A 20121-nucleotide genomic window follows, 5' to 3' on the forward strand; every position below is an offset into this window, starting at 1 on the left:
AGGACAGTAGGTAAAAAAAAGTCAAGGAGAAAATCCAGCTGCTCTATTATTAGAAAGACAGTGGCTTTCCTGTAGCTGAAACATACTCTCTCTAATCATCAAAAGATATTATTACAGGAGTCCACACAGTCTGAATTTGTGAAGTTATTTTCAAATACAGCTGGGGAACAATCTTCAGTATCAAATTTCCTGTTTATAGAGATTTTATCTAATTGTTTGTATGAAGCACTGCTTTATTTACATTACTCCAGCTACAGGAATAGAATCATATTTTGTTCGTAGTCAAAATAATAATAAGTTTTCATTTCAATCTAGAACAGGGGTGTCAAACTCAATTTCATTCAGGGCCACATCAGCATTGCCCTGAAAAGGACAGTTGTATGTAAGGCTATGTATCATATTAGTTTAGAAGTGCATTTATGGTTAAGTCTCAGTAGGATGTTGTGAGTCCAGATCTTCTGGGGTGTAAGGGGATGGTGGCTCTTATGATGGGGGATGGTCAGTCTCTCCCAACAGGTGGGTCACGTGATATGGTGGTATTCAGGCAGCTGGTTGGCCCTTCTTCCTCTGTCTGCTGTCTGTCGGTCTTTCTCTCTCTCTCTCTTCTCTCTCTCTTTTTCCTTCCACAGTCTCTGTTGACTTCTCTGCTTGCCTCCCTTTCACTCACTCACTCACTCTTCTCTCCTTCAGGCTTGCCCCACAGAAACCTGCCTCTCCTTCTTATCACCTGTTCCTCTCACTCCTCTCCTTCTTTTCCTGCTAAAACCCACTACTTTTATCTCCTCTTCTCTCTCTCCCTGCTTCCTCATTTTTTTCCCCTCTGTTGTGGGTATGTGACACTCTGGGGCTTAGGCAGAGCTCCAGCTGCTGTTCCACTATGTGAACTGATACTGCCCAGCTGGCTTTTGCACAGGGCGCTCATCAGCTGGACCTGTATGCACTGATTCTGGGATCTCCACTGAGCCCTGGAAGACCCACAGTTCCAGCTGACTCCTTTACTCAAGGCTGTTGCTGCTGCTAGCCGAGAGCCAAGACTGCTGGAAACGCTAATCAGCTGGAGCTGCATGAACTGATCTCAGGGCCTCAGCAGAGCCCCAGCAACACTGTAGCCCCAGCTCACTTTACCCCAGACCAATGTGGTGCTATCACTCTCCCACTACATACATCACCCAAGTGTCTTCTGTCCTTTCTCTTTTCTTTCTTCCCCTTTCCTTCCCTCGGCAGTCACTTGCTCTCGGACAGCAAGCAGTGTTGCCACTGACAAGATATTGAACAAGCAGGCAGATAACTACTCAATCACTTCCTCTTGTGTTTGTCTGCTTGTGGGCCAGAGCTAAGCAGATCACAGGCCAGATCTGGTCCACAGGCCTTGAGTTTGACATGTCTGGTCTAGAAGCTGTTTCATAAGCCACCATTTTTTTCAAAATAATTTGCTCCCTGCAATAATTCAGAATTTTGGCCATGTTTGTCTCCTTCCTTGGTGCAATTCTGTAAAAGTGTATCTAAATTTATAAACTATATATATTTTGTCCTATATCTGAACTAATTATACCATACGCAAATGATACATTTCTGCTTCTATTGTTTTTGTGAATTAATTTATATTGTCTGGAAAAAAATGCAATGAAACTTTCTAATTCTTATAAAAGCATTTTTTTTAATGTTCTGCAATCCAAATTCATAAAATGCAAAACAGTGATTGGCCATAACCCTGCAAAGGTCTTCATTTTCTTACCTTGTCAATGGTATTCAATGAAGCATTATTATCTTTCTTATTTAATTATCATAGCATTCCTAATGAGCGCTATGATAATTTGAAGCCATCTCTGCTGACCGCCAAGTTGTAGTAATAGTTTGTCAGCCCCAAACCTACCTGTTCCAAAATGCCAATTGACAAGGGTATCTGAGGACAGTGTTGCCTCCACGATGGTATCCCAGTCATAAAAGACATGTTGCAAACCAATATTTCACATTTATCTATAAATTTATCAATTTAATTTCCTTTTTGGAAGAGTTTGTTACAAGAGTTTGCTTTTCTGTTCACAAAAAACCCTATTTCAAACTGATTTTTACTGGCAAATAAGACAACTCTCCCAAAATAAAATCTGTAAAATGATTACATATGAAAAACTCATACGGTGAGAACATAGAGAGGCATTGAATATGACAATACAGACATCTAATTCACTAATCTCTAAATCAGTTTTCTTTAATCCAGTATCTTATATAAACATTGGACTACTAACTTATTCAGCTATTCACTACTTGCAAATTCAGTTTTAGCTACATATAATCTGACAACGTTCAAATACTCTGATAAAAGATTACTTTCATTATTAAAATAGTTAAAAGTTTTATTATTGGCCTTTCATATTAACAGTTTAAATACTTATTGTATTTTGTCTTTTTTTTAAAAAAAAAAGCTCTTGTCAAGCAATTTAATAATAGATTAAAATTTATTTCATTATTGTATTAATTAATATTCTCATTACTTTAGAGGGCACTGCAATTATCATTTTTGCTGGGAATCCCCAATGGCTTATCATTCTAATATGATTTTAAAAATTGACAAAAGCACATAACTACAAGTATCAAAAGCATTTCAGTTATACTAAAACTAGTACAATCATATAGATTCTTCTAAGCAATTTCCTTTATTGTTCCTTACCCATAGGTAGAGAGCTTGCCAAGCTAAAGCAAAGATTACTTTCATTATTAAAATAGTTAAAAGTTTTATTATTGGCCTTTCATATTAACAGTTTAAATACTTATTGTATTTACTTACACCATTAATCAGAAACTCAGAGAACTTCTAGGAAGGAGCTATTCTGGTCATTTTCCTTCCACTCTATCTAAATCTCTCTGTCTTTTGCTCCCCAGGAATGCAATCCTTTCACCTTCAAATTACATTCCATCACATCCCATCACAAAAAATATATAATTAGAGACACGAGTTTCTGATCCAGTAAAGTTACAGAATTGACTTACCCACAATTATTCCAGGTCTCCTGTCCATTTCAACTATGTGTGGGTGAACACCTTTGTATGCAGCATCACTAACCACTTGGGTATTCCTTCTCACCCTTTCAGTTACAGGATCATCCACTACTGGAGTGAACCCTCTGCCTCTTGTCTTTTCAAAATCTTCATGATATTTGACCTGGAGAAAAATATGTATATTGTCTGAGATTCAACTATTAAGAACAGTAAATAATTATTGGGTATTGCAATTGGTTTGTATTCAGCAATATACAGAATTTTTATCATGCAGAAAGATTTTCTTCTTGTTTTTCTTCCCTGAATTCTCCTCAAATTAGCTCCAGTAGGGCACTAAGGGAGTACAGAGAGTACAAAAGTAAGGGATAATTGATTCACTTAGCGGATATTATTCTATCAGCCAATGATTGATTGATTGGTTGATTGATTGATTTAATTCTACTTCTATGCCATCCAATCCCTAAAGACTGAGGATTATTAGGACTGATAATATCCCATTTTGTTGCATATTACACAGGTGGTTAATCATCAACATGCAATTTTTCATGCCAGCATATGCCTTTATAGCATGTCAGTCTCAGTTCTGATCTTTAAGAATATTTTAAGTAATTGCACCAATTACATTTTCATGCAAGTGTTGATATTAAACTGGCTTAATTTCAAATAGTGCTTCATGTTAATTCACAAATTACCAAAGTTAACTCAGTTATTACAGGGTTGATATATAGGTAGCTCTTGATATCTGCAAATATGTGTATCTATGCCTGAACCAAAGAGATCAACCAGTCTTTGATAAACATGTAAAAAGTTTCAGCATATTGCAATTTGGACCTTTATTACTTTAAAGATGGAAAAATATGATAAATCTTTGTGCATACATAAAGAACATTTATAAGAGTTAGGTGATCTATTCAGTATTCCGATGTTTGTTCCTCCTGGATCCTACTTAAGTATGGCTTATTTGTAGCCATGAAGCCTGTCTCTCTCCCAATATTAATATTAGAGAGGCCTTTAACTTGAACCACTGGATGCTAATACAGACCAGAAACAGTGTGAAATTTTACAACAGTAGTGATCCAACAAGATTTACCACAACCAAGTGAGGAGAAAGAGGAGCACATGTAGGTGCATTGCCACAGAATAAGTAGGGAGAAAAAGTGACAAGCTTGTGAGAAGAAGAATGACCATAGTCTTCCAAACCTAACCCCCAATTCCTGTAGAGTAATGATCTTATTTCTTAGGACTCTTTTATTTATTGGTTTTATGTACTGGATGGAACCTACAAATAAGGAGAGTCATCTCCAAGATCATAATGTATTCTGCACAATCCGTATACATAACTTTGCAAAACTTTGCATATACATAACTTTGCAAAACAATCACAACCACATTCAGAATTTCACTTGCACACATGAACCTCTAACATGCACAGGCACAAGGCAGTGTGTGTCATCCTCTCCCGTTAAGCTTTGGGATGTGGAAAGAAAAGCGCCATGTGACGTGTTTAAAAAGCCACTCAGTGAATTATTAGATAAATCATTTAATTAGTATTATTGGTGGGGAGATAATTACATTGTTAGCAACTCCAGTCCATCAACCACAGTGCAAGAAGAAATCAATTCTCACTTCAGTTTTGTGTCCAAAGCTTTGTATGTTAATTCAGAATACAACACAATATTGTTCTGTAGAAAATACTATTATGGGAAGAATCTACCCTACCATTGAGATGATGTTTTGTGTTTCTTTGACATGCCTTAACTCAGGTGTGTCTAGAATCACGCTAGGTCTACCTTTCATTTGCTGCTGATCTCTGCTGTACTTCACCTGTAAAATATATCATTACACAGAAATATTTTGACCACAGTTAACCTTTGAAAATACTAACAATATTGTAATTATCATCAGCAGGGATGTCCATTCAAAACCTGAATATCAATGATCCAATAGGTTACAGTTCATAACATTTGCATGGCTAATAGATGTTATAAAGAAAGATTATTTAAATTTCAAAGAACTAATGGTAATATTACACAAAAATGAGATAGAGCTTCAAAGAAAATGCACAACTGTTCCCATCTAATTAACAAAAGTCATTAGGCCATATGGATGCACTGTCATTTTAAAATTTCAAAAAGGAAGGATCCATTCTTGATCAGACAGATAAATGTATTCATGCAAAACAACCAAAAGAAACAAGAGACAAAGGACTTGCCGAGCTGATATTTCCTTGATTCTTCTTGACTCTTTCCATTTCAGGAGTGACACTCACTGAAGTACCTTTACCAAGCTGCTCTTTATAGCACACCTGATAATTAATGATTAAAACACATATATCCTGTGATTGAACCATGTTAAGTAGTGCATAGCATTAAACAACATTTGATACTGAAATTCCCTTTTTTCAGTTTGTTTCAAGATTATTAATACTGCATAAAGGCTAAAAAGATTGCTTTCTCTCTTGTTGATTATTTGAGGGGGGAAGGAAAATATTAATATACCGTATTTTTCTCTCCATAAGAGGCAGTTTTTTTCCTCCCAAAGTAGGATGAAAAATCAGCCCCGTCTTATGGAGCGAAGATGCAGGCAGGGAGGGGGGGGCGCTGGAGCAGGGGGGGTGGCGATATACAGTAGAACATCGACATACGAATTTAATTGGTGCCGGAAGGAGGCTCGTGAGTCGAAAAGCTCGTATGTCGAAACATTGTTTCCCATAGGAAACAATGGAAAAGCGATTAATGCGTGCAAGCTGGATACTACAGTACTGGCAGCGAACTGGAGCAGCAGCTCCGCCTGCGTCCCGGGAAAGCGGCCGCCCGGGCCGAGTGGATGGAAGGAGCCTGGCGGCGGGCGGGGCTTGGCGGCGGGCGGGACACGCGAGGGAGTGAGCGTTCCGGCGTGTCGGGCTGCCCGAGAAGGCGAGCGGTGCGCGGTAGGCGCGGGGACGGGGACGGGGGCGGAATCGTCTGAACGCGGTTCCAAGTTGGGGGTTCGGGGGGGCTGGAAAGCCCCCCAAGCTGGCTGCGATCTTTTAAAACAGCCGCGCCGCTTCCCAGCTGACTCCTGAAGCCAAAAGCCAAAGGCGAACTTCCGCGCTTCAGGAGTCAGCTGAGAAGCGGCGCGGCTGTTTTAAAAGATCGCAGCCGGCCTGGGGGGCTTCCCAGCACCCCCCCGAACCCGCTTCCCAGCTGACTCCTGAAGCCGAACGCGGAAGTTCGCCTTTGGCGTTTGGCTTCAGGAGACAGCTGGGAAGCGGCGCGGCTGTTTTAAAAGATCGCAGCCGGCCTGGGGGGCTTCCCAGCACCCCCCCGAACCTCTAAAATCTAGGTGCGTCTTATCAGCAGGTGCGTCTTATAGAGCGAAAAATACGGATAAATCTAATTTAATTGAAGGTGAAACCATTGTAATGGAACTTCAAGTAACTCCAACTCAGTGGACGTTTATACTGTTCAAAATATAAGTTCCTAGAAGAAAAATATATACAAAAATAATGTTCTTTCCAAAATATTTAGAACATAATGATTGCATGAATAATTTCATCATTCGTGACAGAGGCTAACATATAAAAAATCCAGAAAATTATTACTAGAATTTGTAAAATGACCGAAAGCTCTTCAAAATCAAGAGTAATATAATAAAAGCAAAGTTATAAGAAAATAGTGCTGCTCATCCTTATAAGGAATTTAGAAAATTTAGAAAAGTCACTTCAGAATTGAGAAGAAAGATTTCTCTTTATCAAATAACTACAGGATTTGAAAAATGGGTATACAAATACATCTGTATTTTGGATCTCTGATTCTATTGCATACAACAGTAATAACTTCACTACTACAGTTTTTACTATTTATGCAAAGCACAATGTATAGAACCAGTTAAACTTACTGTGCTAATATTTTTCTGAGTTTTCTTTACATGTTCAGTCACAGGAGTCTCTGCTACTGTGATACCAGCACCTAATCTTTCCTTGTAAAGAACCTTCATTAAACAAAGAAAATAAAATAAATACACAATTTCTAGGAAACATTTGGGTGAGTAGGGAATAATTTATTCCATTATTTTAAAATTAGGAGATATTTTAGTTTTCCATAAGATTACTAAACCAGCAGAGAAACTCCATTTCTTCAATGGTTATCTATTGGAATGCATAATAGATAAATATTGCATTAAAAGAATACAATGGGTATACAAATACATCTCCTTAAAATACTTCATAGAATACCTGTGAACCCAAAACACATAGGATACGCGTGAGCCCAAAACAACTCATTTCAGAATTATTAGAAGAACCATTTATGCTGAAACACAAGAGAATTAGTTCAATGCTACATATTGCAAATATGTCTATTATAATTACTGCTACTTACAGCACTGATATGTCTTTGTGTATTTTTAATCCTCTCAATTTCGGGAGTATTTGGCACAGCAGAATAAGTACATAGCATCTTCACTGCTTCATCTTTATACTTCTTCTGAAAATATATCCCACCACTTATTATACACAATGTACAATATTAATTGGCAGTTTAAATTGACTTAAATTTATTTACATCAGTCTGATTACCATTAAAAAATTCATTCCCACTTTCAGGTTTAAATAAACTGGGCCATTGTAAACTGGGCATTAAAGTATAAATAATTAATTCTAGACTGTATATATAGTTCTTAAAAATAAGGCTGCTATTAGAGTAGTAGAGTAGAGTGGGGAGAACACTCAGAAGAATATGCCTATTCTATGAATGATTCTTAATTATTGCTCATTCTCTACTCACCTGACTAACTATTTCAGATGCCTTCATTGCTCGCTGTATGTCTGGAATATCTGGGCCTACTACCATTCCTTTCCCTTTAATTTCAGTCTCCAAGTCCTTCATGTATTCTTTCTGCAAGACATAGCACATTAAATAATTCTGAAATATATGCAACCTTTAGTCATTTGTATCCATTCTTGTATGAGCTTTCAAATGTTTTATTGCAACACAGACTACATTACTGGTGGTTGCACTTCCATAGGATTTAGTTCTATTATTTTTGTATGTTTTCTATTTTGTTAAAAAAGAATTTTGTCAGAACACATTTTAAGGGACCACTATAATACTTTATTTTGAATGCCATTGAATGCTCTGTTTTGGACTAACCTGGCTCGCCAGTTCATGCGCTTTTTTTGCTCGTTGCATATCAGGCGTATCAATGCTCACTCGCACTCCCTTTCCTTTAATTTCCATTTCTAGATGTTTCTTGTATTCTTTCTATAAAGAACAGAACAGAACAAAATCAGATCTTTCAGTATAACAACTTCAGCTTTTATACAGAACTTTCTTTAATCTATGGTGCTTTTATTAAATTATATACTAGAACAGGGGTGTCAAACTTGGATGTGGTCCAGGGAGCCACCCTTAAAACAACAAAGGACCAGCCTGCAGTGCCTCTGCCAGCAAAAACAGAGTTCGGGAAGGCTGTGTGTGACCCTTGCGAGTTCCATTTTTACTCTCTTTTACTCTCCTTCACATTGGGGGCACCTGTAATGGTCTGAGTGCTCTGCCATTGAAAATGGGCTTGTGATCTCCATTTTTGGCTGCAATGGCTGCCTGTGTGTGTGTGTGTGTGTGTGTGTGTGTGTGTGTGTGTGTGTGTGTGTTTTCGTAGATTTTCACGGGTACAGGTATGACGGTCTTGGTATATTTGGGTTTCTTCCCGTGTAGGATTTGGAAATTTCTGGCGACGTTTCGACGAGGTCTCACTCGTCATCTTCAGGCTGGTGTTTCTGTCCTTGTTCTCAGGCGAACACTGCGAGACCTGAGCTTCATTCCTTCTATAAATACTGGTGGCTGGGTGTGGTTTGATGGCTCAGCAATTGCCTGCTGTGTAGAAACTTCCTGGTGAGTCAGTGGGGTAACAATTGGGGTGGTTGATGTAGCTGAGGTATGCTGATTAGTTAATGGTTGTAGATTAGGCGTGATATCCTGAGTAGTTGGAACTTGCAGGCTACTTGATTGTTTTACAATGTGTGTTCTAAGTCTGATTTCTATGGCTGGGATACGTTTGAGGGCTGGTTTCCAGATGTCTGGTAAGCGAGAGGTTTCATCCCGCTTGTTCATATTTTGGGGATGTTTTTCTATCTCGATGGCTTCCATGATTATTCTTTTGCTGTAGTGTTCTGTTTTGGAAATTAATTTGGTACTGTCGAAATATATATATATATATCAAGAATAGTCCTAAAAATGCGAGTTCCAGGTACGTGTGTGAATGATGAGGCAGCAGCCATCTCGATCACCGGAACATAGAAACTTTAATAAACCACTTAGCTTTCGTTAGCGTGCTGCTAACTTCGTCAGAGTATTAAAATGCCATGGCTCCCATGGCATTTTAATACTCTGACAAAGTTAGCAGCACGCTAACGAAAGCTAAGTGGTTTTATTAAAGTTTCTATGTTCCGGTGATCGAGATGGCTGCTGCCTCATCATTCATATATATATATATATATATATATATATATATAGATAGATAGATAGATAGATAGATAGATAGATAGATAGATAGATAGATAGATATAGATATAGATAGATAGATAGATAGATAGATAGATAGATAGATAGATAGATAGATAGATAGATAGATAGATAGATAGATAGATAGATATAGATATAGATATAGATATAGATATAGATATAGATATAGATATAGAAATAGATATAGATATAGATTAGATTAGATATAGATATAGATAGATATTGATATAGATAGATAGATAGATAGATAGATAGATAGATAAATTTTTAACAATTTTAATATACACACAACATAAAACAGTGCATAGTGAAATGTGCCCACCACCTCGACACACGCACATACCACACCAACAATCAGGGGTGATTCTTATATAATCCACTTTGACCCAAGAGCAATATATCTATTTACATATTGTAGAGTGATTCCAATTTATTTCTTATAGCTTGGTCTCGGATTCTACTCATCATATATTGTCTTACCTTGTCCCACTGTCCCATCAGTTGTCTCAATTCAGTTTCATTGTCCAAATTTATCTTTTTATCCATAATTTCAAATTGAATATGGTCCACCATGTACCTATACCAATTTAGCATTGTCCATTTTATCACATCCTTCCAAACCAAAACTATTACCGCCTGAGCGCTTTCTATTGCTGATTGTTTTATTTCTCTAAATTCTCCCATCGCATTGCTTTTAACTAGTACTGCCATTTCCTTAGTGAGTCTCCATTGTATATTTAGCATTACATTGATGTCCTCTTGCACTTTTTGCCAAAATTCCTGCACTATCGGCATTCCCAAAACATATGCATAAACACTCCTTTATCTTGACACCCATGCCAACAAATACCCCTGACATTCTGCTGAAAGTGTGCGAGTTCCATTTTTACTCTCAAGGGTTTGCAGGCTGCCATTGCAGCCAAAAATGGAGATCACAAGCCCGCTTTCAATGGCAGAGCACTCAGGCCATTACAGGTGCCCCCAATGTGAAGGACATCAAGCTGTCCACGCCCACCATAATCATGCCCCCTGTCTCTCTCCCAAGATCAAACACAACCCTGATGTGGCCCTCGATTAAATCTATTTTGACACCTCTGCACTAGAAGATCAAAATGTTTTATACATTCAGAAAAAGTGGGCTGTAGGAAATATTCTGATACATTCTTCATATTCTGTTACTATCTAAAAATAATAATTGTAAAAGCTCTAGATGAAACATAGAAACATAGAAGACTGACGGCAGAAAAAGACCTCATGATCCATCTAGTCTGCCCTTATACTATTTTCTGTATTTTATCTTAGGATGGATATATGTTTATCCCAGGCATGTTTAAATTCAGTTACTGTGGATTTACCAACCACGTCTGCTGGAAGTTTGTTCCAAGGATCTACTACTCTTTCAGTAAATTAATATTTTCTCATGTTGCTTTTGATCTTTCCCCCAACTAACCTCAGATTGTGTCCCCTTGTTTTGTGTTCACTTTCCTATTAAAAACACTTCCCTCCTGAACCTTATTTAACCCTTTAACATATTTAAATGTTTCAAACATGTCCCCCCTTTTCCTTCTGTCCTCCAGACTATACAGATTGAGTTCATTAAGTCTTTCCTGATACATTTTATGCTTAAGACCTTCCACCATTCTTGTAGCCCGTCTTTGGACCCGTTCAATTTTGTCAATATCTTTTCGTAGGTGAGGTCTCCAGAACTGAACACAGTATTCTACAGTATCCTATTCCATCTTGGACTTGTTTGCCATCCTGAATTTTTGGTGCATATGAAGGTGAACATCAGATAAAGAACCAGCATTTCATATTGTTGCAAAAAAATAATTTTAACAATAACAACAATTTATTAAATTGGTATGTTTTATAGGAAGTGACTAACATCCTGAACTACATTTGAAGCAAACTAGAAACCAGTTTGCAAGGTGAGGTTACATGGGCATAACAAGACATAATGAAGCAGGCCTACAACTTCCTGCATTGACATATTCTGGGCCACCTGCTTCTGGACAATTTTCAAAGACAGCTCCATTTATTCAAAATATGAGTTGGCCAGGGCTTGAGTGACTGTATGAAGGGGTCCTCAATCAGTTTACAATGTAATGAAGTAATAATTTATAGAATTATGCTTTGAAAACATCTTAAGCAAACCTGGCTTGCAATTTCAGATGCTCTCTTTGCTCGCTGTATTTCAGGAATATCGGTGCCAACTTGCATTCCTTTTCCTTTAATTTTGGTCTCCAGATCTTTCCTATATTCTTTCTGTGAATATAAGAATACATACTGTAAACTTACAAGCATCATTTTGGGGATGGGAAGTGGGGGAGAAGATAAATTTTAAAATACACATATCAGCATGGCTTTACTGAAAGCAAATCATGTCAGACTAATCTCATTGATTTCTTTGACTATGTCACAAAGGTGTTGGATCAAGGTGGTGCCCTGGATATTGCCTATCTGGACTTCAGCAAAGCCTTTCATACGGTTACACATAAAGAGCTGATACATAAATTAGTGAAGATTGGACTTAATCCCTGGATAGTTCAGTGGATTTCAAGCTGGCTGAAGCATAGACATCAGAGAGTTATTGTTAATGGTGAGTATTCTGAGCAGAGACAGGTTATAAGCGGTGTGCCACAAGGGTCTGTTCTGGGTCCCATTCTTTTTAATATGTTTGTGAGTGACATAGGGGAAGGTTTGGTAGGGAAGGTTTGCCTATTTGCTGATGACTCTAAAGTGTGCAATAGGGTTGATATTCCTGGAGGGGTCTGTAATATGGTAAATGATTTAGCTTTACTAGATAAATGGTCAAAGCAATGGAAACTGCAGTTTAATGTTTCCAAATGTAAAATAATGCACTTGGGGAAAAGGAATCCTCAATCTGAGTATTGCATTGGCAGTTCGGTGTTAGCAAAAACTACAGAAGATAAGGATTTAGGGGTAGTGATTTCTGACAGTCTCAAAATGGGTGAGCAGTGTGTTCAGGCAGTAGGAAAAGCTAGTAGGATGCTTGGCTGCATAGCTAGAGGTATAACAAGCAGGAAGAGGGAGATTGTGATCCCCTTATATAGAGCGCTGGTGAGACCACATTTGGAATACTCTGTTCAGTTCTGGAGACCTCACCTACAAAAAGATATTGACAAAATTGAACGGGTCCAAAGACGGGCTACAAGAATGGTGGAAGGTCTTAAGCATAAAACGTATCAGGAAAGACTTAATGAACTCAATCTGTATAGTCTGGAGGACAGAAGGAAAAGGGGGGACATGATCGAAACATTTAAATATGTTAAAGGGTTAAATAAGGTCCAGGAGGGAAGTTTTTTTAATACCGTGTTTCCCCGATAGTAAGACCATGTCTTACTTTCTTTTTACCCCCAAAAGCCCCCCTATGTCTTACTATCGGGGTATGTCTTACATTGGAAAAAGTTTTGCATCTGTACTTTGGGTCGCGTGCTTATGCTTGTGTTTAAAGGGAAAGAACTTAGTATTGCTATCGGAATTCTCTCGACGGGGAAGGAGGCTGAACCGCAGATATAACGTTGGGAAGAAGGTGCAAGGAATCGCGTGGGGGGGGGGGGATAGCGGCGGTGGTTTGGATTAAGCGATCGTAATCCCCCAAAAGGATGAACTCCAGCCTCGGAAGGCCGATGGCTACGAAATTAAGGCTTTTCTTTGAGAGAGAGAGAGAGAGAGTGGGGGATAGTTGTCGTCGGAGCGCTAAAGACCAGGGCAGAGAAAGCGAGAGCTGCATGCGGGAGAAGCAGAGGAGGAATCAGGCAAGCCGAATGGGAATCCTTCCCCTGCCCTCCCTCGCTCCATTCCCCGCCAGCAACTCCTCCGCAAACCCACCTCTACATCCTCGCTCTGCAAGTGCCGAGACAGGCGGACCACATTGCAAAGGGCTGCCTCTCCTGCCGCCGCTGCTATTGCTAATGCCCGGGGCTGTAAGCAAAACCCGGACCGGACTCACACAGAACAGGCTCCCATTCGGCTTGCCTGATTCCTCCTCCGCTTCTCCCGCATGCAGCTCGCGCTTTCTCTGCCCTGGTCTTTAGCGCTCCGACGACGACTATCCCCCACTCTCTCTCTCTCGAGGGAAATCCTTTGTGCCTTGCGGCCGAGCTCTCCCACCTGCTCGGCGGGTCATCGGGCTCCCCCCCCCCCCCGCAATACCGTGTTTCCCCGAAAGTAAGACATATGTCTTACTTTCGGGGTATGGCTAATATTAGCCGACCCCCCTGAAACCCCCCATATGTCTTACAATCGGGGGGGTCTTACTATCGGGGAAACACGGTAGGAAAGTGAACACAAGAACAAGGGGACAGAATCTGAAGTTAGTTGGGGGAAAGATCAAAAGCAACGTGAGAAAATATTATGTCACTGAAAGAGTAGTAGATTCTTGGAACAAACTTCCAGCAGACGTGGTTGGTAAATCCACAGTAACTGAATTTAAACATGCCTGGGATAAACATATATCCATTGTAAGATAAAATACAGGAAATAGTATAAGGGCAGACTAGATGGACCATGAGGTCTTTTTCTGCCGTCAGTCTTCTATGTTTCTATGTTTCTATGCATAGTCTTATGACCTATACAAGCAGAACTGACTCTCTGAAATAGGCTATTATGAAATTGTATATAAGTCTACAATAAACTTGATTGAGAATTGCCTATTTAAAAAGTTATTGTGTTGTCATATCTCTCTCTCTCTCCCTCCCTCCCTCTTGTAATTTATAATAGTATTAATTTTTAGTAAGATACTTAATTTTGGCATATTTGTCCTCCAATATTTTTAAGCATATAAGGAACATTTCATTGCTTTGAATGAAATTTTATATTATCTCAAGTATTATTTACTTGATAATCCAGAGGATGAAACACTAGTCCTTCATCCTACCAAGAGTAGGAAATTTCATGGGGACTATGTTACTGAAAATGAAGGGCTCGTCCACCATTCTTAATTTATTTAAGATAAGAGGTGAACATTATATACCTGCAGAACTCAAATTATTTGAAGTTATTTATAGAAACATAGAAACATAGAAGACTGACGGCAGAAAAAGACCTCATGATCCATCTAGTCTGCCCTTATACTACTTTCTGTATTTTATCTTAGGATGGATATATGTTTATCCCAGGCATGTTTAAATTCAGTTACTGTGGATTTACCAACCACGTCTGCTGGAAGTTTGTTCCAAGGATCTACTACTCTTTTAGTAAAATAATATTTTCTCACGTTGCTTTTGATCTTTCCCCCAACTAACTTCAGATTGTGTCCCCTTGTTTTTGTGTTCACTTTCCTATTAAAAACACTTCCCTCCTGGACCTTATTTAACCCTTTAACATATTTAAATGTTTCGATCATATCCCCCCTTTTCCTTCTGTCCTCCAGACTATACAGATTGAGTTCATTAAGTCTTTCCTGATATGTTTTATGCTTAAGACCTTCCACCATTCTTGTAGCCCGTCTTTGGACCCGTTCAATTTTGTCAATATCTTTTCATAGGTGAGGTCTCCAGAACTGAACACAGTATTCTACAGTATCCTATTCCATCTTGGACTTGTTTGCCGTCCTGAACTTTTGATGCATATGAAGGTGAACATCAGATAAAGAACCAGCATTTCATATTGTTGCAAAAAAATAATTTTAACAATAACAACAATTTATTAAATCGGTATGTTTTATAGGAAGTGACTAACATCCTGAATTACATTGTAAGCAAACTAGAAACCAGTTTGCAAGGTGAGGTTACATGGGCATAACAAGACATAATGAAGCAGGCCTACAACTTCCTGCATTGACATATTCTGGGCCACCCGCTTCTGGACAATTTTCAAAGACAGCTCCATTTATTCAAAATATGAGTTGGCCAGGGCTTGAGTGACTGTATGAAGGGGTCCTCAATCAGTTTACAATGTAATGAAGTAATAATTTATAGAATTATGCTTTGAAAACATCTTAAGCAAACCTGGCTTGCAATTTCAGATGCTCTCTTTGCTCGCTGTATTTCAGGAATATCGGTGCCAACTTGCATTCCCTTTCCTTTAATTTTGGTCTCCAGATCTTTCCTATATTCTTTCTGTGAATATAAGAATACATACTGTAAACTTACAAGCCTCATTTTGGGGATGGGAAGTGAGGGAGAAGATAAATTTTAAAATACACATATATACATAGTCTTATGACCTATACAAGCAGAACTGACTCTCTGAAATAGGCTATTATGAAATTGTATATAAGTCTACAATAAACTTGATTGAGAATTGCCTATTTAAAAAGTTATTGTGTTGTCATATCTCTCTCTCTCCCTCCCTCCCTTTTGTAATTTATAATAGTATTAATTTCTAGTAAGATACTTAATTTTGGCATATTTGTCCTCCAATGTTTTTAAGCATATAAGGAACATTTCATTGCTTTGAATGAAATTTTATATTATCATAGGTATTATTTACTTGGTAATCCAGAGCATGAAACACTAGTCCTTCATTCTACCAAGAGTAGGAAATTTCATGGGGACTATGTTACTGAAAATGAAAGGCTCATCTACCATTCTTAATTTATTTAAGACAAGAGGTGGACATTATATACCTGCAGAACTCAAATTATTTGAAATTATTTATGGTGTCCATTTGTGCCCTTACGCAAATTTTACACCATTACAACTCATTTAATTCAAATTTCTAAGATCAGTCCTTTAGGCTCCAAAATTTAATGTCACCATGAGAGTAGAGACAGACCTCATTAAAGTGAAGGCTAAAGTGTGGATAACAATTACTCAACTATTGGCTCATTCCCCTTTTTCCATTGGCCTTGTCTGGTCTTGTCCCACAAACCATGAGGAATGATTTTCAGATTGCATGGAAAAAGTCAGTAGCAATTAAATTGTAATTCAATGGTTTGTGTCCTGATCTTCTATTCGTCAAAAGATGTGATGAGGCCAAAACACTTGTTAAACAGTGTGTTGCAGACACAGAGCGACAATTAAACCTAGTCATGCCCCAAAATTTTATTGCTAGTGACTCCAATAGATATGTTGCCTCTCCTGGCAACATGTCTATTCTAGCATCATATCATGCCCTGCTCTCAAGCTGCCCTTGAAGGAAGTTTCCCTGCCTGGAGAAATGATGCTCCAAGTAGCTCTGGATACACAGAAAAATAGACTATGTACTCCTCCAGGACCAATATTATAGATACATTCATATAGGGCCTCATCCAGGGATGGGTTCTACTTAACTTCTCTACTGGTTCGCATCACAACCGAAGTACGTACTTTGCTACATCACCAGCAAGTGGCACCAGCAAGTGGCAGTAAATTTCCACTATTGATTCTAAAGAACTGGTCTGAACCAGCGGCAACCCATCACTGGCCTTATCTTACGCTTATTGCATGAATATCTGGGACTAACAGGACAATTCTATACTTCCCTACTGCTTTCAGGTACTAACTCTGCTATAGCATTTATTTTTAATTTATTTACTCACTTACTCACTCACTCGCTCATTCAATTTCTATAACCACCCATTTCAGTCAATGACTCTTGATTGCAATTCAAACAATATTTATTTATTTATTTATTTATTTTGTCCAATACACAATGAGGGTTTTAGTGAGTATATATCAATATACACATAGTAAAATACATGATGAAGGTTATAGAGGAGATACTCATAATAAAATATATCTAAGAAATAATAGAAAAAAAGATATAGGAATAGAATATATAGGAATAGAATATATAGAATATAGGAATAGAATATATATATATATATATATACAAATATATTACAAATATATTAAAACAATAATCAAATCTTAATTACTGTCAAAAATTACCGTACATAGAAACAGGAGCAAGATTTTATATCGCCAGGTTCAGCACAACAGTGCTTAAAATCCATCAAATGATGACCAGTGCCATAATGAGATATTCTTAATGAGCAAGTAGATTATTATTATAGAATACTGTTATGAATTTAATCTTCCCATATATTGCATTTATGTTCCCTACACCCATCTTCTACTTCCCCTTTAGATTCCTTTTCCTATTTTATATACCAACCCTCTTTTTCTAATTTTTGAGTTTAATAAAGATTTTATTTATTTATTCAATTTTTATGCCGTCCTTCTCCTTAGACTCAGGGTGGCTTACAGCATGTTAGCAATAGCACTTTTTAACAGAGCCAGCATATCGCCCCCACAATCTGGGTCCTCATTTTACCCACCTCGGAAGGGTGGAAGGCTGAGTCAACCTTGAGCCGGTGATGAGATTTGAACCGCTGACCTACAGTCTATAGTCAGGTTCAGTGGCCTGCAGTACAGCACTCTACCTGCTGTGCCACCCCGGCTCATTTGAATTATTTGTTCAAGTCAACTCCTCCCACTTCACAAGATACATTAATTCATGGTGCTATAGAATCTGTCCGAAGCATGATGTCTGGATTTAGGAAAAATAAATGCAGGCACTTTATGTCAATAATAATTTAAAGAATATCCTCCTTTACTGACCTCACTAACAATTTCAGATGCTCTCTTTGCTCTTTGGAAGTCAGGAGTTTCTGAAATATGTTTCACTCCTTTTCCCTTTATTTCCTGTTCCATATCTCTTCTGTATTCTTTCTGTTGTTTAAACAAAAGAGAAAATCATATTTATTTGGTTGGGTTTTTTTATTTGTTTAGTCAAGCGTGTAAGAGATAACAATTATAAGCTTAAACATAAATATGAACACAGGAATAAATCGGGATAGTTGGACAGGGACAGTAGGTATGGGGCGCTTATGCACGCTCCTTGCAAACCTCTTAGGAATGGGGTGAGGTCCACGGTAGACTGCGTAAGATTGAAGCTATGGCGGTTTGATGAAGTAACAACGGAGTCAGGTAGAGCATGCCAGCCATTGCTCTATTGCTGAAGTCTTGTTTTCTGTGATAGAGTTTGGTTTACCTTGAGTTTGCATCAATTGTGTGCTTGTGTATTATTGAGGTTGAAGCTAAAATAGTCATTGGTAGATAGGACATTGAAGCAGATAATTTTATGTACTATGCTTAGGTCACCTAAGTACCTGTAGGTTGCCCAAGCCCAAAATTTCAAGCATGGTGGTATAAAGTACTCTGTTGTGAACAGAGGAGTGGAGTTCTCTTCTCGTGAAATATCTATGGAGTTGCTCAACTGTATTAAAGTCTGATATACAGGGCAGATTCCAGGCAAATGAGCTGTATTTGAGAATTAGTCTAGCCCAGTGATGGCGAACCTTTTTTTCCCTCAGGTGCCGAAAGAGCATAGGCACGTGCTACTGCGCATGCGCGAGTGCCCACACCCTTAATTCAATGCCTGGGGAAGATGAAACAGCTTCCCCACCCCCTGAAGGCCCTCTGGAGACTGGAGACGGCCTGTTTCCCAACTTCTAGTTGGCCCAATAGGCTCATGTTTCACCCTCCCCAGGCCCCAAAGGCTTCCCTGAGCTGGAGGAGGGTAAAAATGCCCTCCCCCATCCCCCTGGAGGCTCTATGGAAGCCAAACAACCCATCCCGAGTCTACGGAGAGGGGCGGCATACAAATCTAATAAATAATAATAATAATCCCAGAGCCTCTGTGTGGGCCAAAAATCAGCTGGCTTGCACACACATGCAGGTTGGAGCTGAGCTAGGGCAATGGCTTGTGTGCCAGCAGATATGGCTCTGCATGCCATCTGTGGCACCCATGCCATAGATTAGATTAGATTAGATTAGATTTATTCGATTTGTATGCCGCCCTTCTCCAGAGACGCGGAGCGGCTCACAACATAACATATGATACAAATCCAACAATTAAAAAGCAATTTAAAACCCTACATATAAAAAACAATCATACATCTCAGACAAACCTTGCGTAAAACGGAAAACAGCCTGGCGGAATCAATTTCCCCATGCCTGATGGCAGAGGTGGGTTTTGAGGAGTTTGCAAAAGGCAAGGAGGGCAATCCTAATCTCCAGGGGGAGTTGATTCCAGAGGGTCAGGGCCACCACAGAGAAGGCTCTTCCCCTGGGTCCCACCAGATTACATTGTTTAGTCGATGGGACCCGGAGAAGGCCATCTTTGTGGGACCTAACTGGTCGCTGGGATTCGTGCGGCAGAAGGCAGTTCCGGAGATATTCTGGTACGATGCCATGAAGGGCTTTATAGGTCATAACCAACACTTTGAATTGTGACCGGAAACTGATCGGCAACCAATGCAGACTGTGGAGTGTTGATGTGACATGGGCATACCTAGGGAAGCCCATGATTGCTCTCGCAGCTGCAGTCTGCACGATCTGAAGTTTCCGAACACTTTTCAAAGATAGCCCCATGTAGAGAGCATTACAGTAGTCGAACCTTGAAGTGATGAGGGCATGAGTGACTGTGAGCAGTGACTCCCGGTCCAGACAGGGCCGCAACTGGTGCACTAGGCGAACCTGGGCAAACGCCCCCCTCCCCACAGCCGAAAGATGGTTCTCTAAAGCAGTGTTTCCCAACCGGTGTGCCACGGCACACTGGTGTGCCGCGAGACATGGTCAGGTGTGCCGCGAGGTGGAGGCCAGCAAAGGTTGTTTTGAAAGTCGTCCCCCTCGCGCGCATGGCTTCTCCTCGCTAATAGCGTCGGGCA

The 20121-nt window shown here is 39.2% G+C and overlaps 1 protein-coding gene across 9 annotated transcripts in view; it reads right to left on the bottom strand.

Moving 5' to 3' along the window:
• Positions 1–20121, bottom strand: part of NEBL (nebulette) — a 192963-nt gene that overhangs the window by 19883 nt on the left and 152959 nt on the right. For 4 of the 9 annotated variants that reach the window (XM_070767104.1, XM_070767099.1, XM_070767098.1 and 1 more), the window contains exons 14-23: positions 18011–18121; positions 15473–15583; positions 11655–11765; positions 8130–8240; positions 7764–7874; positions 7359–7463; positions 6877–6969; positions 5210–5302; positions 4717–4821; positions 2989–3160 (exon numbers count right to left, since the gene is read on the bottom strand). In XM_070767104.1, coding sequence (XP_070623205.1) covers positions 2989–3160; positions 4717–4821; positions 5210–5302; positions 6877–6969; positions 7359–7463; positions 7764–7874; positions 8130–8240; positions 11655–11765; positions 15473–15583; positions 18011–18121 — 1123 coding nt within the window. The remainder of the gene's footprint in view (positions 1–2988; positions 3161–4716; positions 4822–5209; positions 5303–6876; positions 6970–7358; positions 7464–7763; positions 7875–8129; positions 8241–11654; positions 11766–15472; positions 15584–18010; positions 18122–20121) is intronic. The other 5 variants (XM_070767106.1, XM_070767105.1, XM_070767103.1 and 2 more) reach the window with 4 other exon arrangements.

The sequence above is a fragment of the Erythrolamprus reginae genome, chromosome Z, assembly GCF_031021105.1.
Source record: "Erythrolamprus reginae isolate rEryReg1 chromosome Z, rEryReg1.hap1, whole genome shotgun sequence".
Lineage (NCBI taxonomy): Eukaryota > Metazoa > Chordata > Lepidosauria > Squamata > Dipsadidae > Erythrolamprus > Erythrolamprus reginae.